Consider the following 25136-nt stretch of genomic DNA (forward strand, 5'->3'; position numbering starts at 1 on the left):
ACCAAAAATACAACAGCATACCAAGTATTTGTGTTGTCTCAAAAACAGTGAATTCGTTGAATTCTTCTTCTTAAAATATGTAATGAATTCTAAAAATACCCACCACAAATAAATCTGCCCCCAAAACAGAGGAGAATTTTATGCAATATTTGTGTAAGACTTCTTTTCAAGGTAAAATTGATTAGGAAAAAATTGGAAGAAATAGTTTTTTGGTTTTTTTTTTCCCTAATTGTGCTTATGGTTATGATGATGATGTTTTAGAGTACTTTTTCTTAGTGAAAAGTTTTGAGAAGTTTGGCAAAAGTGCAGAAAATATATTGTGACAAAATTTGTAGTGAAGGAATAAACCTCCACGTTCAGTGTCGGCAGTTTTCAAAAGGACATCACTGAAACAGACGAAATGTTTAATCGTGGAAGGCTGTCGCAGCTGTGCTTTGGAGTTACACTGGGAGCTGGCCTGGCTTCCCATTGCCCTCTGCCTTTAACTCGGGCAGAACTCAGCCCTGATACAGCCAGACAACTACTCTGGGGCACAACACGGAAAACAAGTTACTTCCCTCTGCAGCGTGTGGGGTACACTCCGCATCTCAGGCTGTACCGCCCGCAAATCAAGCCGCGTATGTGCCGCTTCAGCAGAGCGGCGCTGGGAATCAATGGCAGATCAATCCCTTCGGGCTGACAACTCCGCGCAGTGCCGGCCCGGCGCCGCACAAAAGCGGGGCGGTGAGAGCCCCGCAGCCCAGAGTGCGGGCAGGGCGGCAGGGGCAGCGCTCGCTCCTCCGCGCTGCCGCAGCCCTGGCCGGGAGGCGGCCTCGCCAGCCCGCTCCGCCCCGGCAGCATCGCCCCTCCGCACGGGCTGCCCCCCTCCCGCGCCTTCCCCGAGCCCCAGGAGAGCGGGGACTACCTAGAGGTGCCTGGTAGGTGCCTACGCGAGGGAGCGGCGCAGCCAGGTCCCCACGCGTGCTCCGGGCACGGGATCGGGGCTTGCGGGACTCCCCGAGGGAACTGAGCGGGACTTCCCCGGGCGCGGGGAGACGCCGCGGGAGCTGTGCGGGTCCGACAGGCAAAGTGTGGGAACCCTCGGGGAGAGAAGGGGAACCTTGAGGGCGGGATCCCCTGCAGCCACGGAGCAGCACCGCCGGGGCGTAGAGCGGGACTTGTGGGGAACGCTGACCGCCCGGGCATGAGCGGCGCGGTGCCCGCCGGAGGTAAGGCGATACCGCTCAGGCACGGTGCGGAACCACGGGGAGCGGAGCGGGGCCCCCGAGGGCGCTGCGGGACCCCAGGGGCGGAGGCAGCGCCCGTCCCGCTTCGCGCCGGGACGGGAGCGGGGCGCGGGGCCGGGGGATGCCCGGGGCCGGGGAGGGGACTCGCCTGAGCCCGCCTGCGCCGCCTGCGTTCCCCTCCCACCTCGGGCGGCCCCGCGGAGCCGGGCGGAGCGCGGCGGGGCGGCCGGCGGCGGCCGCGGCTCAGGTAGGCAGCGCTGCCCCGTTCCGCGGCGGGGCGGCCCCGGGGGAGCGGCTGCGCGGCTCGGCGGGGGCAGCGCGGAGTCCGGCGCGGTGCCGGGGGTGCGGGGTCTTCTCCGTGCGTTTTGCGGGGCAAACAGTCGGGGGAGGAGGAGGAGGAGGAGGAAGAAGAGGGGGGGCAGGGGATGCCGCCTAGGACAAGGGGAGCCTCGGCGGGCTTCGCTGCCCCGCCGAACTCTTGCCGTGACCCATCCGGCTCGGGACGTGCAGCCGCTCTCCGCTCCCCGAAGGGAGGAGACTCCGGAGCGGGGACGCGAGCACCGCTGTGGCCCTCGGAGGGACCGCGTCCTGCCGAGCTCTCCGCGGCTGCTTTGTAATGGCCTGTGCGGGAGCGGATCAATAGCGATGCCTCTGAGTCCTTTCGCATTGCAGAGCTCTGCCCTGTCTTTTAGAAACTCGTTTAGATTAAAAAGTAAACTAGATTTAAGTAGCCGTGGCTACCGTAATGGCAACAGTAGCCTCTGTCGCTAAGGGAATGTGGGAAAAGTTTCTTCACTCGGCGCGTTCAATTTAAAGTAGACTTAACTACGTTGGGAATAGTTAACCAGATTTTAGAACTAAGTGGATTTTGAAGGAGCTTCCTCTTTCTAGAAATGACTTTTTTATGTACATCTGTAGGACAGTGAACATTCCCTTTGCTTATGTTCTGGATTTTCTTGCCTGTGAGATCGCTCTGTGTCAGTACTATTTTTCATTTGCCTAATGCAAAGCACAACTGCTGGTTGTTCTGGGAGCTGAACTCAGCGTGTCTGCTGGGCAAGGTAGACCTCAAGATCTGAGCAGCGGCAGTGTATTGATTCCATTAGCGGAATTTACAGATCTATGGACAGATTCCTGTTAACACAGTCACTTTCCCAGAATTAAAGTTCTCCTCCGAGCGCCTGTCGCTGGTCTAGGCCAATAGATGGCATAAGGCACTCAGGCTAACGTCCTAAGGGGACAGAGGGAGCAATAATACCTTTTGTACAGGAGCCGGGAGCTTCAGAGGGGATGTGTGAGTCAAGTTTTGGGTGTCCGACTTGGGACACCTTGGGCAGATCTCATTTTCAGAGAAACGTTCTGGACCACTCATTCTTATTTTCCTCAGTCACAACTGCAGCATTTCCCAAAATCCTTCTCTCCTCTAATCAGTTAGGGTTAAATCACCTACAGTTTTGGGAGGTTTTGATCTGAGTTGATATCCTAAGCCACGAAGTAGAGGTGGCTTTTCAGCTTTGCAAGGTGTATTCAATATTTGCTGCTGGGGGGAAGTTGCCCATTGCAGCAGTGTTGAAATTAGTAATCATTTGGGGGAATGAAAGACAATTGGCTTATAAGGAAGGCATTTTTTAGTTTCTGTATCTAAATTTCTGTTGAGATAGCACTGTGGATAGACAAAACTGATTTTATGTCCTGAAATTGTGTAAATTATTTGAATACAGGTAGGTAGCTAAATGATGATAAAAGAACTTTAACTGACAGTAATCATACCTAGCTTTTACAAGGGTGCTTCTTAGCTGTAGATTTCAAACCAGTTCTTTTTAAAAAAGAGGCGCTGTATCATTCGTGGTTTTTTTTTTTTTTTTTTTTTTTTTTCAGGAATTAAAATATGGGGAAGGTCCAGAAATAATATCAGATTTTTTAAATCAAAGTTCTTTACTTGTCTGTTAGATCTGCTTTATACAGTATGGACAGATTTGTTTAAGTGGGTCTTGCAATTAAAAAAGAGTAAATCCATATGTATTCATAGCAGAGGACATTAAAGCTCTTTTTTTAGAGACCTTCTTCCTTATCTATAAATGTCTGTCTTGTTACCTGTCTCAGCACTAAGGCAACCCACAGAAACTGTAGCAGCCCTTCAACTTCCTATTTGTGAGTGTGGGCAAAAGAAAATCAATGAACAGCTTTCAGCTGAGCTGATGGAAACTCCAGTGTGACCCCTAGCATTATTCCTGGGACAGGTGAGGTCAGATGTTTTACTAAAATGTCCTTTGTAGAAACAGAGAGCTCCTGAAGGAGAAGCAGTTCTTTGCTCACCCGCTCTAGGACTTAGCAACTTTCCCAGGGCAAGAAGAATAAAACCACCTTAAACCTGAAAAGATGATAAATCAGTATTTAGCCGCCAGTATCACCTTAGTTGTGCAATTACAGCCATAGGCAGGATAAAATCAACTACTAACACTCAGTGCCAAGACCATTCAGCCTCAATGCAAAGCAAGGTTCAGCAGCGACTGAGCTGAGCAGAGGCACCTTAAACCTGCGTGGAGAGTGGAGGCAGCTGGGCGTTCCCCACTCAGCACCGGTGCATCTGCCAGAGGTGTGCTTTGTTCTGACTGAGCCCCCAGCCTGGCTGGTGTTGGATAAGTGTCCTGCCTCGGTGCTGGGATCACTCCAGAGAGTGCTGCCGCCGCTCCCGTGGCTGCCTGCTGCTGGCATCCCCGTCCCTGCCAGCTGGGCAAGCTGAGCCCACGTGCTCTCAGGTGAAATAAGTGCTGCTTAACAAGGAGGGCGTATGAAGGACAGGGTATGGTGTGAATCAGGGTTAGAGGCAGGAGACCGTGTCCTGTTGGGCAGCCTGAACTTCACCTTGGTTACTTGAAAACAGGTTGAGATCATGCTTTCTGTCTTACCTCCTGGAGTCCCTGTCTAAGCCCATTTGTTTGCAGCCTGTCTCCTGTCCCAAGGCTCTTGATTTAAGGAACTTGTTTACTTCCTATTGGGGCACATATATTAAAAAGATCTGCCCAAGGCTAATGACTAGAAACAAGGCTCAAGTCTCTAAACTCGCATCCTCCTCTGCCTTGCAAACTTTCAGTTGTAGGACATCTGCCAAGGACACATAATAAAACAGAGCTCATGAATAAATAAAATATATTCCACTAATCTGTGGATATTTTCTTTTTATATTGCCTTTGCCCCATCCCTTTGTTTTTATTTCTTGCTTTTCATCTATTTTTTTATTTCTGTTAAGCCTTGCCTTTTAATTTATGGCATCATCTTATTTTCTTCCTGTGTTGCCTCTTTACTTTCTGAGGGGAAAGCACCCCAAGAAAACCGGGCAGGATCCTGTCATTGCCATTGCCTGGTTCTGTGTGGAGGACCAAATCCTCAGATGACAGAAACTGTCCTTGACCTGTTCCAGACAATGGTTCTGCACCAGTTAATGCCAGGGGATCATCTGCTTCCAGGTACTACCTCACTATGTTTCTCCATTCTTTACCGTTTTTTCTTTTATATACCTCATTTCCTTCTGATGCTTTCCATTTTCACATATTTTACTGATTCTTCTTTTCTTAATACTGTACTTTCCATTTTATGTGAATGTGTTCTGCTCATCTTGTCTCATTCATAATGTGCCTGAAGTCCTAACAGCAGTGTGTTAAACTGCTGTCATCTGTCATTTGTGGATAACTGGCTCATTTTTCTTGTAAGGGAGTTCTGTATGTGACAGTGGCTTGTAATGGTTTACTTTTGGTTTTCGTTCTGTTTTAGGATAGATGACTTCTAAAATGTTTGCCTTTCTTGCAGAGGGAGATGGTGTTGATCATGTTGGTCCTTAGTTTCTGAGGGAGCTCATTCCACAGTAATTTTCAAGACACATCTGTCTTCTGGGAAGATGAGCTTTATCATTTATATTAGAAGGTCCCATTGTGTTCACTATTCTTGTTTTGCTTAGTTTGCTGTGGATTTGGGGCCATTTGCTGTGTTACAGGTAAAGCCTGAGACCTTGGTTTACATGCAGTGCTCAGCAAAGAGCTCAGGTAAGTCTGGAGTAAACATCGTGGTCTCTGTGTGCTGGTAATGTTGAGACAAAGTTTCATGGAAGGGTTCACTAATTTTGCTCTCTCTAAATTGTTTCCATCACTGATGTTTGTCTGATGGGTATTCCCAATGTCCTTGGTCATAACACAAATTTCTGTTCTCCATCTTTTTTATTCATAAACTCTCCAGCTCATCTTCTTGCCCTTTACACTAAGGTGTCTTATCCATTCTTCCTTCCCATCCCTGTCAGCTGAGTGGGGACTGAGGTGAGATGTCTTGGTTTACCAGCTCTCATACCTGCTGAGGAATTTCTGGGAGGGGGTTCCAGGGGAGTCTGCTGTGTCTCAGCCCTTCTGACTCCCTTTTGTTCAGAGCAGCCATGTGCCCTGGCTGCAGACATCAGTTGGACCTCAGCTTGCTCAGTGTCTGTTGCCATCTCCTCCAGGTGGGTTTATATCTTAAAAGTTGATCTTGGGCAGCAAGAGCTGCTGGATTGTGAATCCAGAATCAATCCACGTGCAGATAGACAGCCTGGCACCATCCTCCCCTCTGCCAGCAGCAGCAAGAGATGAAGTTGTCCCTTCTTGCCCTGTGAGGTGTTGTACTGTGTGAGTGCTCTGGAGATGCACCTGTGCAGCTGGAGCTGTGTGTGCTCTGAACAGGACTGTATTAGGGTAAATGTTGCAAAATGATTAAAGGATCAGGGACATGGATCATTGATAGAATTATGGGATCAATAAAAGAACTGTAGAAGCAATAGGCCTGCAAGCAAAGGTTAGTGTGAGAAATTGTCTGCAGGAAAAAATCCCTGTGTGAGAAACAAGCCTAGGAACAAGAAGGGAGTTTTGAAGCGATGCAGCTGTGCAGATAAGATGTGCTGACCAGGAGGAGGGAGGTGAACTCTGAATTCTTTTAATCATAACATAACTAGTAGAAGTTTGCCAATGTAATCTAATTAGGTAGAAGCAGAAATGCACTCTGATAGGTTTTAAGCCACTTAAGAGTTAACAAGCTGGAATACTAGATAAGTGCCTCTGGATTGCTAATAAACGGAGCTTGCTTTTATCAACCACATTGGCTTGGACTGCAATTTCTCCCCCTGCGGGAGTCCACGGACCCTTTTTTCCAACAGGTAAAGGTTAAGAAATTAACTTCTCTTTTTTCCTTCTTTTTGAAAATTTTTGCTCTTATCATGCTGCCAGTAAAAACCAGCAAAGTCCACATGGACAAAATGGAGTGTGGCTTGTTTAAGGAGAGGAGGATAGGTTATTTAGGAGCTGACCCAGAATTTTCTTCCCCCTTTTTCTTCGTTTTTTACGTTTTTGTCCATTGTTCATCAACTTGGACAACCAGTTTGGATGCCAACTGATATCTTTAAAATAGTTTAATTCTTCCATGTGTCTATTCATTCTAACCCAGTGCTACTCTAATGACAGGCTCAGAGCTCAACCTGTGCAGAGGATTGCTTGCTTTCTCTTTTGGTTCTCACTAAAAGCAAAGATAGAGACTTCATGAGCTTGGGCATGTTGAAGTAGACCACTTTGACCTGCTACATGACATTGAAAAGGTCACATCTCAAGTCTCAGGTTTGGCTTCCAAAGCATGGAGCTCAAGGCATCGTTCTCACAGCACTTAATAAAGTGCTATGAGATTTATGGACAAAAACTATCTCATATGTCAGTCTTGTAAAACTGAGTATTGGCAGTTTTCTGCCCCATATAGGAGGAGTCTCATATTTCTGTTTTTTATTCTTCGAGCCTAACAAATTGATTGCTGATGTTCATGTAAGTACAGGCAGGTTATCTGTGGGAGGCAGATAACCAACTCAGGAAAAATCTATGATCGCTTTGATTTGCATAGAGGAGTTAAGACACAGCCTGGGCAGTTTCATAAAAATTGGAAGCACTTCTGATTGCTCTGCTGTGCTCCTTGCTTCTCTTCTACCTCCTCTCCTTCAGCAGACAAGAGCTATTCTGCTTCCAGCAGTGTAAACTGCTGTGAAGGCTTCAGCTCTAAAACCTTCTTGGTACCACAGCAGGGTGTGTTACAGAGAGCAAGGGGGTTCTCACTCCTTATTTCAGTGAGAGAAGAATAAACCTTATAGTTTGTGAGATGCAATTATAAATCTACAATATTAATTTTGTGGACAACTGCTGTCAATCAATATGGTTAAAACCAAGAGTGGTGGAAGATTGGGTATGACCCAAGGAAGACTCATTTTTATTGAAGGCTTTGTTCTATCATATATATATATATATATATATAATTCTTCAGTTATTTCAATCAGTTACTGCTGATTTAATTAGATTACAATTCCAAAGCTGCTTTGAAATTTTATGAACTCCATTTATTGCCAGTTGAGAGAAGAGCAAATAGAGACATAAGTTAGGTTTTCATTTTGAAAACAGCTCACTCATTACTGCAGCACAAATGTAAATCAGTCCTCCACGGCTTAGCTGTAGCTAGTGACAAGCAGTGAATGATGATTTCAGCATGACATTTTAGGGGCAGACACCTTTTCCCCTGAATAAGCTGCTGAACATGATGCTGCCTTGTATATTCTTCTTAAGCTAAGAAGATTTGTGTGTCTTCCTGTCCAGTGCGATGTTTGCTCTGAAAAGGACAGCCAGCATGGATCAATACTGCTCTTTTAACTCACCCATGAAATTGCTAAAAGCTTGAGCTGGACAAGGGGGATAGAATGAGTTCTTGGTGATATTTTAGCTCAGTTCTATTAGTCTGGAAACAGTAATGTTGTTTATGTTCTCATTGTAAGCTGTCCTTTTCAGGGAGTCATGATTTTGTTTTACAGTTTGCTCTATGTTAGGCCAGGCAGAAAGAAGTTTTTCACACTTTGATCAATTTTTTATAATGACAGAAAAGAACAAAAGAGAGGACAAATTAGCTCATAGTATGTTTGGTGCTCAAATAAGAGTTATTGTGGATTCATATTGAAACCTGTGAATCCTGAAAATGAGAAAAGCTTAATCTGCAGGCACTTGCTGCTAGGCAAAGTGCTTGTTCCTGGCTGCTTCATCCATTTCCTGACTATGAAGGCAGCCTTTTCTGAGGCCTTCTGCAACTGCTGGAGGGAGGGGATGTGTTTCAGCCTTCTTAAGCTATCACTTTGGAGCTGAGCAAAAGCCCCAGTTTGAGGCAATACTCAAGCACAATTTTATTCATTAGCTTGTAAGAAGTCCAACATGACTTGAAAAGACTCCTTTTGCTTTTTGTGTATTCAACTCTATCTGAAAACTTTGGACCAAGTCTCTGAAAAATTTGGACCAAGTCTCATCTGGCACCTCTAAAAGTTCCTGGCTCTGAGACTTGGGTCTTAGGCAATCAGACTTGTTTCTTTTAGTGATAAATATTACTTATTTCAGATGATATCAAGGGTTTATGTATTCAGATACAAAGTCTGGGGACTGTGGGAAAACTGCCTCACAAATGAAATGAGAGGCCAAAGTTGTCATTTTCCTCTCCAGAGTTTTACTGAGCACATACTGAAGTACTTCATTCAAAATAAGACAGAAAGAAAAAAAGTATCATTTCAATTATCTTCTTTTTCTTCTGTAGAGAGTTGTAGATTAGCACTATCCTTAAGACCAAACAAGTTTTTGCTTACAGTGATGTTCAGTGGTCCTTTGCTTCAAGCAGCAGCTTGTAAAGGGAAACTACCAACTACATCCAAATATGTATTGCTCTTAGTTTCTTCCAGTGCACTGTATATGCTTAATTAACTCTAATTCTTGGAAGACATGTAGTCAGGATCTCAGATCTTCCTTTGGACCTCTTGGTATGTGGTGCCTTCAAAATCCTTGGGGCTCATTGTGGGAGTTTATTAATCTATCTAGCAGAATTTTAGCCCAGGCAAAAATCTAAGAAAACCCTTCTCCTGTTAAAGTCTTCCACAAAACATCTGCTAATTTTGTGGAATTGGATTTATGCACCCACACTCCTTCATTTTTCCTCTCTGAACATTTGTGTGGGTGATTTTAAACATTGTAAAAATATATTTGTAAAAATATATTTGTAAAAATAAGGTGGGAGAAGGAAGGGAGAAAGGGCTGGATTCTGACCTGAAGTTTCTTCTAATCTAATTGGGGTTTGTATCTGTTCCAAACTTTCTGTTGTTGGAAGACAATAGCGAAAATTGCACCAGAGTAATTTTATAAGGACTGACATTGAGTTGATTAAATGGCTGTGTTGTTATGGGCTGTGCAAACACATGGATTAGCCAGAATCCAGCCCACACGCATAGCACCTCCAGTACTTTACAAATTGTGCCAATGTGTGGTATTGTTTGCATGTGTAAATCCAGGTGATGGTGTCTACTCAACACTTCGTGGAAAAACAATGGGTAATTATACTGACAGGTGCTGAAATGAATTGCACTGGTTAGGACTGATGCTTATTTTGTGAAAAAACTTATTTGCTGGCTGTTCCTTTTTGTGTGCAAAGACAATGCCTCAGCTTCTTCTATGAATATTCAATTGAACAGTGGTGCAGTGATGCAATTCTATATCTTAGCCTGTCATGTACTCACTTCACACATTTTCTGGCAAATGTCCTTTCTGCTGAATGCTTTGTGGGGAAAACCAAGTTGAAATAATCAGGGAGAATACGTTTGTTTTTTAAGGACTGAGAGGTCTAATAATACTCTGATACACTGATGGGATCTGTTTTAAGGGCTGCCAGCACCCTGCAGAAACTCCATCTGGGATGAAGCAGCCCCATGCTACAGTTTGGGGGGCTGATTGAATGGAGAGCAGCTCTGTAGAGAAGGATATGGGCGTTGTGATGGGCAGCACGTAGAACACAAGTGAGCACTGTGCCTTCACCGTGAAGGCCAGCTGCATCTGGACTTTATTAGCAAGCCTATAGCCAGGTCCACAGAAGGAGTCACTGAACCCAAACTGAAACAAAAGAGTGTCTAACTAGGCTTTGGGAGAAATATTTTCACTGTAAGAGGGGCTGACTGGACCATGTTACCAGAGAGTTTGGGAAATTTTGGAGATGTTAAAAAAATCAATTTGCCCTGAACAGCCTTCTTTAACTGAACCAGCTTTGAACACTGGGTGGGACAAAGGGACCTCCAAAGGATCTTTTCACCACAAATTAGTTTGTGATGCTACCTGGAAAGTCAAGAGTTTGACTGGTGTAACTAAACAGGATCCAGTGAGCATGTACCAAAATCTGAGTGCTCCAAGAAATGGAGGCTTCTGGAGGCCTCCGTGTGGGTAAGGTTTGCACTGTGGCTCTGAACCCTACATCTCTTGCAGGTATTTTCTCCAGCTGCCTCCACATATTCCTTCCTTAGCCTGTGGCCTCATGTCATGCATTCTAGCACATTGTAAAAGTTACTCGGATGCTTTGAAAGTGAACGTTGGACCACAGCCGACTGCAGAACTTGGATGTAAGTGAGGTTTGGAGCTCTGCTTCAGAGTTGTCTTGGGTCAAGAGGATTTATATTGAACAACACAGATTCCTTTAGTGAGATTAACATGCTGCAAACACAAATGTTTTTACAGGTTTGCAGTTAAAGGTTTCACTCAAAATATCCACAATAACAATTGCTTGTGCTCTTGTTGCCTGAGAGACTCTGAATATCTTGGAGAATTTCACTGTGGTAAAGAAAGCCTTTGTTTATCTCTGAAATTAATAGAATCTTTCCAAAACATAAAATAATAAATACAATGTAACTTTATCTACTCAGACTGCCAAGTAAAATTAAATATATAGCAAAGGAAGGAACTGAAATGTTGTGGAGAATTTGTAAATAGCCTGTTTCTGCTGTCCATCCTCAGTGACTCCATCCCATTCCAAATCTGCTCTAAGTGTACACATCCACGGGCCTGAACTGCAGCATGCTTACGTAGATGTTAGGAAAATAATTTTGAGAGAACAAGGGCATTCAAGTACTGGACCAGATTCCACAACCTCTCTGGATAGGCTTTATCATGGGACATTAAATAGATCTCTGCCAAAAATTGTCTAGAAGTATCTGATCCTGCCTTGAGGTGGTGGAGGAATTGAATTATATTACTCTTCAAGGTACATTCTAAACCTGTTTTCTGTATTCAATAGTATATTACTAATGTAAGCATCTTATTTATAAATGAATAAAAATACTCCAACAAATAGGCTGAGGTAACACCCAGAACAGTATTGTGAGCAGAGGTGGTTTTTTTTCAAGCAGTTTATCCTGAAGCCAGGACTTTGCAGAATAAAGCTGTAATGGATTCAAAAGTTATGTGTAGCCAGGTGAGTGGCTTAGCCCTGTGCTCTGCAGCTGAATTGCCCTTTTATCTCTTCTGCTCCTGTGGCTGCTGCTAGTGAAGGTGTGGCTGATAGCACAGGTAGGACTGATTTCAGAGTTCCTAACAGTTTTTTCTGCTATAATGTGTTACAACATAATCCTGGTGTTTGTATTCATATGTCTCTTCCCAGTTTAAGGAGGAAAAATCCTACTTCATGGGGCGCATAGATTTTACGTTGTTCAGAACAACTTTTTCACCCAGCAAAACTGACTGTTGTGATTGGACTTTGTGTCCTTTAAAAATATTACCTTGCTTCCAAAAACGAAAAAATTGAAAACAAAAGACAGAGATAAGAAGTGGGAAGAGATGATCTCGGAACAGAAGTGATCAACAGTTCTGCCATCTATACTAGGAATTGGAGGACAATTCATCAGACTCCAATTAGGAAATGCAGGATGGACAAATGAGTGGAAAATTTTAAGTATCAGATCAATCTTCTTGGCAGTGAGTTAAATCTTAATTTTAACACTGTGTACCCCTTCCACAAGAGATAAGAATATTCTGAATTCCACCAAGGTCTGCATTATTTTCCTAAAAATGGAAGAGTTATGGCTCAGTGTGGGGATAATTTGCCACTGTGCAGAGGCTTGTGAGCCATTACCACTCTCCTTAGAAACTCAGGAAAGTCTTCAATGGTTCATGGCCCTGTGTATTAGAGAAATTGTTCATCTGTCTATGTTAGGCCTGGAGGAGTTGAGGTGGGATAGATGGGGCAGTTTCTCACCTCTGCCATCATAGCCCGTTGATACAACCATGGACATTGAAACTGCACTGTAAATACAGGAATAGTATTTAAATTTTCTATGCTAAATAAATGTGTGGGGGTTTTGTTTTTTGTTTTTTTTTTTTTTTTTTTTAAATTAGCTGCTAAAGGACTGGTCTGTCAGAATATATTTGGCTGCTGGCTCTGAGCCCAGATATCTCAGGGTACCAGTACCTGGAGTGGTGTGGATAGCTATTGAGGAGACTGTGAAGTGGGTAATGGTGTGAGAGGGATGTGGGCTTGTTTGTAGGCAGCTGATCTGCTGTGTGACTTCAGGGACACTTCTCTCTGTGTCTGGATATCTGCATCATTTTACTTGCTTAGGTAGGTAACCTTTCAAAACCAAACTACCTCTGTAAGTGAATTACAGTTTCACCAAGGATCTTCTTAGATGCTAGACTAATCAGTGAAGGGAGAATGCAGAATTATTTTTAATAAGTATATTAGTATATTTTTATTCTGCATCACTTTTATCTATATGGAAGCGTCTGATGTTGGGATCATGTATAGGATGTTTTTGACAACTAGTGGTACCACAAATTACCCCAGTAATTGTAATGATAGGATTTTATGTTCGTTGTGATCACTGGAGAAGTACTTGAATGGAAACAATGGGGAACTCAGTGGAAAATGGGGTACAAAATATTACTTTGTGGAAGTGATCCATAGAAATTGCCCTCTCTGCAGAGATACCTAGACCTATAAGTTACAATGTCCACTTCAGATAGTACTTCATGGTTTGAAGCTTTACTCTTGATGGGTGCCATTAAGATGACCTGTCAAACAAGATTATTGCCAAAATAACCTGGAGAGAAACAGTTTCTTTTACCATCAAACCACAGCAATGCTGGCCTGCTTGTAACAACGTCTTTGGTATCCTCTCAAATATTTCTGTGAACTTCAGCCATTGGGACCATACAACTCAGGGAAGTGCTTAATGTGGTCAGCTGTCTGTCTGAGCCGTCTGTAGAACAGGTATTGTAACTGCAGCATTCTGACTGTGCTTTAAATGGTGGGGATTTACGGGGAGGTTTTCAAGCAAGCACATTTTAATCTGTCACTTCCACTTAGCTGTGGATAATGATCTTTTAATTTATATGAACAGAATATAAATTGCAGAGCCTTTGGGAACATTGCAAGGTGCAAGCCTTGTTAACTCTCATAATGTGTGTTATCTCCAGGAGTTTTTCAAGTCAGAGAGAGAATAAATTTTTTTTTTTTTTTTCCCTTTAATCATTTTACAAGGTGACATTCTGATAACTGGGTGGTATTAGATGTTGCTACTTGTTCTTTATGTATATGAGAAAGCAATTCAGATCACAAACTGCATTCCCAAAGAAGCTTCTGTCATGTGGAGGCTACAGCTGGTGTGTTTTCCCTTGCCCCTTTCTCATACCCAACCCTTGGCATGTACTCAGTCCTCACCAGCATCCTCACAGAATTTCACTTTGGGAGGATTCATTTTACCTTGTATTAGTCCCACGGAAGTTACACACCTTATGGTACTACTCCTACAGGCTGCTTATCTAGTCAGGGCAGAGATGGACCCCACCTCTGGTGATTCACCCCCAAAAACCTGTGCCTCAGATAAGTGGTGTGAACCACGGCCTGCAGGTGCTTGTTTTTCTATTCTTGCTTGTGTTCTTTTGCTCTCAGTTGTAACAAACTGTAATAAACTTCATTTATTCCTTATCAGTCTTTTGGAGGAGGTGTTTTGGGGTTTTTTTTAACCCCCTGTATTTGAAGATCATTTTTCCACAGGTGTGAGTATTTAGATAATTTTGCATTTGAATGTCAGCAATGCTTCTAACAGCTATTGTTGTTTCCAAATGATGATCATCTCTTTCTGATCTTCATTGTATTGCAAAGCTGCACAAACATTTGGCACAAGTTCAGTTTCTAAAACAGCCTCAGGCCAGTAGAATTGTACTGGGGTGAACATAGCCAAAAGGCTTACATGGGAGTAACATCAGAACAAAATTTGGCCTGGATATTTCAACTCAAACTTTATTTACCTTTGGTCTTCTGGGAGGTTGTACTGAATCCATTTGAAAAGAAATGTAGTTGCATAATTCTATTATTTTCATGGCATTTTAATGCAATATGCTGCACAAAGGATAATACTGCCAATGGAATACAAAAATAAATTACAGCTGAGAAAATAATTTAGCTGATGAATTTATCCTCTTTGCCTCACAGAATATCCATAACCACAGAGTGGCTTCTTCAGATGGTCTTGCTATTTGTGTTAGATGACTTTTTAAAGTTAACCTCTGCCTCCATAGTCTGTGAATGACTTTATGATTAACTTTGCTGTGTCAAGTATTACAAAGGAGAGTTGTATGTTGCAGCTTATATCACAGTGAAAGAGGCTGTGCCAAGTAATATTACCTTACATTTTTCCTGGCTTAATTGTGTTTGCCAAAGCAGTTATTACTGCCCAGCTGACAGACAGCAGCTTTAAGTCATGCTGACTGGATTTCAGTTCAAATCGCTAATTGTGATTGATCAAGTAAATTATATATGCATTTAAATGTTTTTCTCTGCTCAGTGAGTCAGAAAGTGTAGACAGTACTTCTAGGCCGTGCATTAGACAAGTATTTGCGCTATAATGAGTGGAGAAATTCAAACACTTAAAAAATCAGTGAAGTGTTGATCCTGAGCTGAAGGTTGTTAGGGTTTCTTATCCACAGCATTTTAGAAGTACTTAGGTGTCAAAAGCTGCACATGTGTAGCTTGGATGATTTGTAGAAGCTCTTAACTGTCAGGAAATTAACAGAAGTTAGAGCCCAGGTGTTTGTCTGCATCATTAGGAGACAAAATATGGTTCCTGGGCATGGCTGAGTGCCAAAGTAAGATTCTTTAGAAGGAATTTGCTCATTACTGAATTGTCTGAATTGGGAACCCAAAAATGGAAATTTACCAAGATCATCAGATTCCTTGGGAAAAAATGACTTTGAGCTCTGGAAATACTTTGTAGACTTACCGAGATTTGTGTGCCCTTTCAGGTTCATGTCAGTGTTATATCCCTTGGGACTTCACTGTGAGCAGGACTAGGCCCTTTTATTTACATTCCTTCACTTAGAAGAAACCATGCTAAAATGTGAACTTAGTCTTGAGAGGTTCATGGAGTGCAGCTGTGCAGGAAGCAGGAGGTGAGGCTAAGACAACATAACCATGAAGGAAACTCATAGAAAATCTATAGGCATGTGGTTTGAGTATTTTTAGCAGCAGAGCACAGCAACTGTAAACCAGGTGAACTTTCTTTCTATTGTGCCTGGATAATCACAGATTAATGCTAATAAAAATGAAACTGCCCCCGTCTGGAGTTACCAGTAGCCAAGGTGGTACCATGCTCAAAGATACAACACATGAAAAAAGATGTTCTGAAGCTTGTGGTGTAGGACCTCACAGAGAATGGGCACTTTGTGTAGATACCAGGCAAAACATAACTGAGCAAGAGAAACTTTGCTGACAAATAAATGTGTAGTAGGGCAATCTACATGGTCACTAAAAATCTCTTAGTCGTTTGTTCCACAAGAGGTTGGAAACCACAGCACTTTGGGGTATGCTGTACATCTGTGGCATAGCTGTCTCAAAGGAACTGTATATGCAAGCTGTCTCCCTGACTCCCCCTTTGAGAGCTTTAGGGATTTCACAGCATGCTAAAAGCCCAGAAATTTTCAACTTCCCTTCCTAGACAGACAATGGGCCTGTGGCCTCACCAACAATGTGTGACTGGCTAGAGCTCATCTCCAAATTAGACTGGGAAGAGTTAGATCCTGTCATTTTGGTTTTTATTCTAATGTTTGCATCCTTTTCACACAGCTTTCCTTATTACTAGCTTTTATTTAGCCCTGAAGCTTAACATTTGGAACTTCTATTTGTTGGTTTTTTTATCTTGGAAAATAATGTTCATTCTTCCAGTAAGCATTTTTCTTCTGTGTCTTGTTTCATTTTCTATTCTATATGAGTTCTTACCCAGTAGCTCACTGAAACAACTAAAACAATTAAAGCAAACAAGTAACAAACATCTGGTATGTGTTTATTTGCTCTCTTATACTCTCTCCAGGGCAAAAATTGTGTGATTTGGAATGGTTACCAATTTATGTTATCTATTGTTACAATATTTCCATTATCTATATCTGCAGAAGATCAAAGAGGTTAATGTTGCACTTCAAGTTGAGATTTTCAAAGTTTGTGGTAGCTTTTTGTTCTTAGGATGTTCATGACACAGGCCTTGGCACTCCAGGAAAACATAATTTCTAGCTGAGCAGAGTTTTACCCTTGAGAAAAAAAGTTTCCTGAGTGAGTAAAGGGTTTCCTTGAGCAGAGAGCATGTTGTGCTGAGACAGAAGTTGTCACCAGTGGTCATTGCCCTGTGGCTTGAATCACCTGTTAAAATGACACAAATCGTTCTGATGGTACTTGGCACAACAATGTCCTGGTCCACGGCTCAGGAATCAAGGTCTCTGCAAGTCAAACAAGACATACTTCAGAGGATGAAGCTCCTCTTGACATAGTTATCATGAATCTTTCTTGTACGTTCTTTCTGTAACCTAAAAATCTCTTAATAGTAGTAATACATTAAGCAGGTTCCAGATCATGGTCTTTCTAGGCAAGATCCACTTTCTCTCTGTATTTTGCACAAATTATGACTACAGTACCCTCAAAATAAAGGAGTAAATTATTGCTCACTGAATTTATTATACAAAACAATTTCATGGAGGCACCATTATGAATATCATCTGCATAATCAATATGGTTTTATATTGCTATCTCAACAGTAAGTTAGTCTAGTGTACTAAGAATTTTCTGAGCACTAAGATCTTGCTTTAGTTCAAACTTGCTTTGTATTTGTCACTATTTGTCATAGTGAGAAGAGCTCCCAGATTGGACAAGGGGCAATGGCTTTAAGCTGAGTAAGGGTAGATATAGGTTGGATATTAGGAAGAAATTCTTTACTGTGAAGGATGGTGAGGCACTGGCACAGGTTTCCCAGAGAAGCTGTGGATGTCTCATCCCTGAGAGAGTTCAAGGCTTCAAGACTGGGTTGGATGGGCCTCTGAGCCACCTGGTCTTGTGGAGGGTGTCCCTGGCCACGTCAGGGAAGGTTGGAATGAAATGATCTTTAAGGTCCCCTCTGACCCTAACCATTCATTGTTCTATGACTCTGTGGTCTGAGGTCTTGCCTGGTTTTTATAGTGCTCACTAACACTGCCAGTGTTCTCATGTTAATGAATTGCTAGAAGTGGAGATTTTATTGACTAAAATGAATCAATAACTAGAGGTTTTTTGACTTCCAGTCACCCCAGTCCAGATTTATGGTTTTTTTTATTTATAGTGGTATAAAACAGAGCTTGGCTCTAGATCATGAGTGAAGTGTGGTAATGTTTTTTAGATGAGTCTTGCTGCCCTTCTTCTGTGAGGGGAGATCAGTGCTCTTATTTTATGTCTTAATGATTTCTAAAAACTGAAGCCTTGAGAAATGTCTGGAGCAACTGTGTCTTACAACCATTCTATTAGCTAGTAAATACCTGCCTTCAAACTAAATCTTAAGGTGCAAAATCCTTTCAATATTGTCGTGGTTTAATCTCAGCTAGCAGCTCAACCTCACACTCACTCCCCTGCAGTGGGATGGGGCAGAGAAATGAGAAAACTTGTGGGTTGAGATAAAATAGGTAAAGCAAAAGCCACACATACAAGCAAAGCAAAACAAGGAATTCATTCACCCCTTCCCATGGGCAGGCAGGTGTTCAGCCATCCCCAGAAGAGCAGGGTTCCATCACATTTAATGGTGACTTGGGGAGACAAACACCATCACTCTGAGTGTCCCACTCCTTTCTCTCTTCTTCCCCCAGCCCTACATGCTGACCATGACACCATATGGTGTCATCTCTTAGGACAGGAGAATTTTGATACTATCTTATCAAATTTAAAATGAATTGATTTCCATATTGAATTGAAATAAATTATCTTAGTTTACAGCAATTAATGTTTAAGTGTCAGAGATCAAAAAAATTTACTCTCCTCATGATCTGAAGTTAGACATAATCTGATGGCAAGTTTTGGCTTGACAACAACTCCTTGGAAGGAAAGCAAGAAAGCAGTTCTGTAAAGGTTAACTTACTAGTAACTATAACTGCCTTTTGAATTCAGTTTCAGCTGAATTTATAGTAAAATACAGAAACATTTAAACATCCTTCTGTCCATCTGCAGGTGTCCACAGTTATTTGTTGAGGAAAAATTACTGTGGAAGTTCCATCTCTGAAAGCTTCTGTTCCCAGAAATGACACTTCAGCACCAACTTCTCAGCATTACTTCAGTGGTTGTAGCTATGCTGTGGCAGAATAGGAATTGCTTCTGGAACCGACCAAGGTTGTAAGAGGGTTGTGATGCTTCAGGTGAGTAGGAAGGCAGATTGAAAAATACCTGAGGCAGTGCAGATACCCAAATATGTACTACAGCATTCTGAAGTCAGGAATTGGAAAGCTTCAAATGCAGTTTTGATATGTTTTCAAGAGCACAGAATGCTCTTGTGTGGATTACCCTAGAAGTAAATGAATTAATATGTCAACAGAAATAATTGCCGTCCACGTTCAAGCAAATAACATTGGAAGTAGTGGATTGTAAATTGCAACATCATATAAATTAATAGAACTCTGCTGAAACTGTGGTTGAGAGAAACCTGCTCAAAAGTTTTGTCCTAAATATTTTGATTGATTGACATGTTTTCTCTTTAAATTAAAGATTTTTTGCATCACTGAAGTACATGGATTTCATGACTATTAATATCATTGTGGTAGTAGAACAGAGACTGACTTGCAGATGAATTCAGCATTCTTCCTTCACCCTGGTAAAAAGGAGACCTAAACCAGAACCTACTGCTTTCAAATTTGCTAAAGCTGTAAACCAAACTGATTTAAAACTACACCTGTGAAATGCTGAATAAGGGTATTCATAATTTAGTTTCTTTTTTTGTTTGTTTTGTTACAGCATCTCACAGTAACCGGAGATGGAGAAAACAATGTGTCACAAGAGCAAGACTGAATTAAATGCTCTAACAATATCTTATGTTCTTTTCAGGTTCAATGTAATCTCATTGGGCAACAGCAGTGGAACTCGTCTGTCCAAAATGGTTTATGGTGAATTTTTCCGCAGACCTGGCAAAGACGCAGAGCTTATAAATTTGAATGTGGGTGGCTTTAAGCAGTCAGTGGATCAAAGCACCTTGCTCCGATTTCCCCATACCAGACTGGGAAAACTTCTCAAATGCCATTCAGAAGAGGCTATTCTAGAACTGTGTGATGATTATAGTGTGGCAGACAAGGAATATTACTTTGACAGGAATCCTTCCTTGTTCCGATATGTTCTGAATTTTTATTATACGGGCAAACTTCACGTTATGGAAGAACTTTGTGTCTTTTCCTTCTGCCAGGAAATAGAGTACTGGGGGATAAATGAGCTGTTTATTGATTCCTGCTGCAGCAATCGGTACCAAGAACGGAAAGAGGAAGGTCCTGTTAAAGACTGGGAGCAGAAGAGCAATGACAGTATGGACTCCTCCAATGAAGAGTCATCCATATTTGATAAAGAGCTAGAAAAGTTTGACAATCTGTGTTTTGGTGAAATAAGAAAGAAGATCTGGGTCAGAATGGAAAATCCTGCATACTGCTTGTCTGCCAAGTTAATTGCCGTGTCATCCCTGAGTGTTGTTCTGGCATCAATTGTGGCCATGTGTATTCACAGCATGCCAGAATTTCAAAGGCTGGATGCCAATGACAGGGAGATTGGAGACCCTGTGCTGGAAGCTGTGGAGATTACGTGCATCATCTGGTTTACTGCTGAGCTAGTGATCAGGCTCTTGACCGCTCCAAGTCAAAAGAAGTTCTGGAAGAAACCACTGAACATCATTGATTTTGTCTCTATTATCCCATTTTATGCCACACTGGCTGTGGACACCAAGGAAGAAGAAAGTGAAGATATTGAGAACATGGGGAAAGTGGTTCAGATCCTGCGGTTAATGAGGATATTTCGCATCCTGAAACTGGCCAGGCACTCTGTAGGGCTGCGGTCTTTGGGCGCTACGTTGAGACACAGCTATCAAGAAGTTGGACTTCTGCTTTTGTTTTTGTCAGTTGGGATTTCTATTTTTTCAGTGCTTGTCTACTCAGTGGAGAAGGATGATGACTCGTCAGAACTGCAGAGCATCCCTATTTGCTGGTGGTGGGCAACCATCAGCATGACCACTGTTGGTTATGGGGACACTTACCCAGTCACACTTGCTGGAAAGCTGCTTGGCACCCTCTGCATTATCTGTGGGATACTGGTGGTAGCACTTCCAATCACCATTATTTTCAATAAGTTTTCTAAGTACTACCAAAAGCAAAAAGCTATTGATAGAGACCAGTGCAACAATGATCGCAAAGAGAAAAGCAATGACCTACCCTATTTTAACATTAGGGATATTTATGCAAAAAAGATGCACTCCTTCATTTCTAGCCTTTCTTCAGTAGGAATTGTAGTCAGCGACCAAGATTCAACAGATGCCTCCAGTATCCAAGATATGGAGGATGTTTATAACATGGTATCTTTAGAGAATGGTACTGGAAAATGAGTTGAATCACGATCACTTCTCTTTATTTCTCTTCTGATTCCTAGTAAATGTGGACCTACAAACTTCAGTGAATTCATTAAGAGCAGTTGATTCTCAGGGTACTTAACTCTCAGCCATATTTGGACATTCTTTGCTCTGAGGATGCCATTAAAGCTTCATTGTTTATATGAGGCTTTAAAATATGCCTCATATAGTGGTTTAGTTTTTACACAACTAATGTTATACATTTTTGGGGAAAAAAAGTTGGGAAAGCAGTTTTAAATGTGAGATAAGTTTGCTTTGTGGGTGTTGTTGTTTGATTTGTTTCTTGTTTTTTCCCCTGAAGCACTCTGATACCTTACACAGAATTTGCTTTTATAATTTGCTGCTCTTCAGGTAGAGGTATATTACAAATATATAAGAACTATTGCACAAGTTAGTGAAGTTTTTACCTGCAAATACATTAGATAAAAGAAGGAATTGTGTACATGTAAAACTGTGCTCACTAACACATTTATGTAATTTTAGAGTTGGGAACCCATTTCCTAAGCTGGGGCAGAGAATATCATGGTACATATTATTTCTACTCCATGGAAGCATAATATTTATTAATTTCTTTCCAAAAGCACAATACATTTTTAGTTTGTTAAAAAAAATGATTCCCATTGTGCCTATATTTTTCCTAGGATCCAGCCATGGCCGAGCTCTGTCAGGTCCTAAAGGGTTTAAATCATAAGTCCCAGGATGAAGTGTCTGGTGTAGGCAGGATATGAGCTTCTTGTACCATTTAGCCACCTCTCCTGCCATTGTGGCCCTGACCAATTCTGGTGCCTGGAGGGGATCCCGCTGTGATTAAGCCACCCTGGTGGCTTCCCCAGAGACTTTGATTTGTGGGCACTAAAGCAAACATCTGTGGTGATCTTTAGAAGTTCTTGCTCCCTACTACCAGTGCTGCTCCTTGCTGGGAGTTGCTGCCTCAGTGGTGGGAGCAGTGTGAGCAGCACCTCGGCTGCTCTGGGTCTCTGTCCAGGGCTGTAGTGCCAAGCAGTGGAGTTGTCAGGACGAGCTCTTCTCTGCCATATGTTGCCCACCAGAGATGTAGGGTGGGCACTGCAAGTGGGCACCTGTATTGAAACTATTACAGTTCATTTTTCTAAAGCTCATCTGCTGGTGGTGGCAGCTTTCCTGGTGTGTGCTATGGGCTGGAGCAGTGCTCACTGCTTAGCAGAGTCCTGCAGCTCTGTGTTCCCCTCCTCTCCAGGGATTTCTTAAGCAGCCAGCTAACTCTGCTGTGTTTCAAACAGAATCTTCTAGGGCTATTTAAAAGGAAAGCCAGTCCTTGAGCTTAGCATAGAGCAGTGCTGGAGAAGTTCAAGGACCTTATATTGTTAAGTGGACCTTATAGTCCATCGTGTTTCTGAACACTCATATTCTTTCATTTGTCTGGTGACTAAATTAGATGCTGGGCAACAGAGAATCGAAGGCACTGTGATGTCAATATTTTCCTTAAAGAGAGGTTTGACTATTTTATTTTTTTTAATATTATTGGGTCAAATACAGCAGCCTGCACTGAGTTTCTGTTCAAGAAGATCAAACTCATAGGAACTGACTTCAAAACTGAGTAATATGCCAGAAGATGGCAATTGATTTTAGCCCCTGCAGAAGCTTGATTTTTCATGTGCCTGCCAGATTTTCTATTGCAAAATACATTAAGTAAGTAGCTGAGGTGCACTTAAATTTACTGAGGCACAGAGCTATAACCTCTTTCTGAGATGGAGAAACAAAAAGAACAGGATCAACCTATACATTGTAAAGATGTGTCCCTCAGGACTGCTATGCATCAATATAGTGATGTGGGACTTAAAGAAAATATTTTGAGCTTTGGAGAAACCTCAAAATTTGGCTTGTTACTTGCTGACTGTTGTAAGGGTATGTGATGCTTCACAATTAAAGATAATTCTTCCCATAGTTAGTGTAGGAATGCCAAAAGGGAAAGTTAGCCCAAATATTATTTGTTCTTACTCAACAATTAATATTAAAAAGATGCAATGACACAAAATATTAAATACGTATGTGCATATGAATCTAATAGGAACCAGCAGAATAACAGCAAAACAGTTACTTTCTGTCCAAAGAAAACCTCTTGGTGGTCTCCACATAAACATATATTACATTGCCACTGAAAATCAAAAGCAATGAAAAATATTATAATGCCACAAAACCTGCAAGGAAGTGTATTAAATAGTTGAAAAAGTGCTACTGAAAATTTTCATTTTATGTATGAGGCATTACTCAAGGATCACAGAATACACAACTTAAATTTTGCTGACTGGTAATTTGTCATAAAATTGATAAGTTTTTGATCAAACTCATGAATCAGTCTTAAGGCTGTTACACTGTTTAAGTTCCTCTGACTTTTTTAATGCATTGATACAGCTTGCAGCAAAGTGAGATACATGTTTTGGAACACATCAGAAAGTAAAGTACATATCCGTGTATCATTCAGTGTACTCTATTTTGATTTCTGTGATGAGATCTTGGCCTTTTTCAAATCAGTTGTATCTTAAAAATGGTTTTCTTGTATCCTTAGCTCTTTGCTGGAATAAATCCAGCACCTTGATTTCACACAGACATAACTGGGAGCAGGATGTGAGCTGTGTTTGCTGCCAAAAGATACTCCTCTCAAGGCAGAACTGCAGTGCTGTGACATGCACTGGTGCTAGAGAGTGTCACAAGCTTTGAGTGCCAGGAGGAAGCAGATAAGAGCAAACACTGAGATACTGCAGATTCTAGGGGATTGTTTCTTATTGAATTTGTCTTCCTCCTTGGTCTACAGTGGCATATTGTTGATTTGTGAAATCAATGTCAACAGAAGGTATATTGGATATTGGTTTTGTTTTCCTGAACCACATGTTTTTTGCTTTAAAAATGCTTCACCATCCAGCTGCTCTGCTTCAGACACCAAAGCACAAAGAAGATTACTGTTCAGGCATGCATCCCATTTTGTACGGGAGAGATTTGTTTGTTTTTATACAAAAAATTTAGTGGCATGTTGTTGCTTTCTTTGTATTGATGCCAAACTCTTCCCTTTTGATATCCAGTATTTCCACAGGAGCATCCATCTTTGCATGGTTTTCTCTAGTGTATAGTGGGAAGGCAGCACTGCACTGTATTGCAGTTCCCTGTTTGAGAGGCTTCCAATTGGCAGGGGTATCACCCCAGTGCCCAAGGCTCCTGCCTTCCTGGGACCAATTTTTGGGATGTGTCAGTAAGAGGTTAAGAAAAAGTCCAGTGTAAAGGAATTGAAGAAGATAAATGGGAAAAGGCAGGAAGCTGTCAGTAAAAAGGGCTGGTGGAGAAGCATGAGAGGACCTCAGAAGAAAGGAAAAGAAGAAGTTGACAGAGTCCACACTTCACTTATTTCCTGGGTTTTTTTCCCACCAGTGCTTATCTCCCTTTTCCTCCCTTCTCCCTTACATCCCCTCCTGCACCTATCTTGGCCCCCCTTCCCAACGAGCATGTGATCCAGCAGCCTGTTTATATCCCAAAATGAGGGTCTTTCTGAATCCAGAAAGACTTGTTCCATCCACCTAGATAGCAGCAAGTAAAACTTAGCAGGGATGAAATTAGTGAGCGCAGGCAGTGCTTGTTGTAAGAAAAGTCACGGTTGCTCAGATTATTGAACATCAGTGTGGGGTAAATAAACATCACATCTGTGTCAGGCCTGTAAATGAAATACCACTTCATGGTTTAGGTAGAAATTCACAATCCACAACCTCCTCATGAGGGGAAGAGGAAGGGCAGGCAATGATCTCTTCACTCTGGTGACCAGTGACAGGACCTGAGGGAATGGCCTGAAGTGGTGTCAGGGCAGGTTTAGGTTGGATATTAGGAAAAGGTTCTTCACCCAGAGGGTTGTTGGGCACTGGAACAGCTTCCCAGGGAAATGGTCACAGCACCAGCCTGACAGAAGCGTTTGGACAATGCTCTCGGGCACGTGGTATGGTAACTGGGGTGTCCAGTGCAGGGCCAGGAGTTGGATTTGATTATCTTTGTGGGTCCTTTCCAACCCAGCATAATCTATGATTCTGTGATAATGCCAGATATTACCATTTAAAAACAGACTCGTTGTTGATTCCCATGCGAATGGGTTGCTGTCAGGGGGTGCTGAGAATATCAGGCAGATTTGA

General features: G+C 42.3%; 1 protein-coding gene across 4 annotated transcripts; it reads left to right on the forward strand.

Annotated features, from left to right (window-relative positions):
• Positions 1 to 1449: 1449 nt before the first annotated feature.
• KCNS3 (potassium voltage-gated channel modifier subfamily S member 3) lies at positions 1450 to 23929 on the forward strand. 4 transcript variants are annotated; one of them, XM_069011633.1, is made up of 4 exons: positions 4062 to 4110; positions 4547 to 4693; positions 18570 to 18754; positions 19437 to 23929. In XM_069011633.1, the coding sequence occupies exon 4, from the start codon at positions 19486 to 19488 to the stop codon at positions 20965 to 20967; it is 1482 nt and encodes a 493-aa protein (XP_068867734.1). In that variant the 5' UTR covers positions 4062 to 4110; positions 4547 to 4693; positions 18570 to 18754; positions 19437 to 19485; the 3' UTR covers positions 20968 to 23929. The 4 variants fall into 4 exon arrangements, with proteins under 4 accessions (XP_068867735.1, XP_068867734.1, XP_068867737.1 ...); XM_069011634.1 differs by lacking the exons at positions 4062 to 4110; positions 4547 to 4693 and adding an exon at positions 1450 to 1473; XM_069011636.1 differs by lacking the exon at positions 18570 to 18754.
• The last annotated feature ends 1207 nt before the right edge of the window (positions 23930 to 25136 follow it).

The sequence above is a fragment of the Aphelocoma coerulescens genome, chromosome 3, assembly GCF_041296385.1.
Source record: "Aphelocoma coerulescens isolate FSJ_1873_10779 chromosome 3, UR_Acoe_1.0, whole genome shotgun sequence".
Lineage (NCBI taxonomy): Eukaryota > Metazoa > Chordata > Aves > Passeriformes > Corvidae > Aphelocoma > Aphelocoma coerulescens.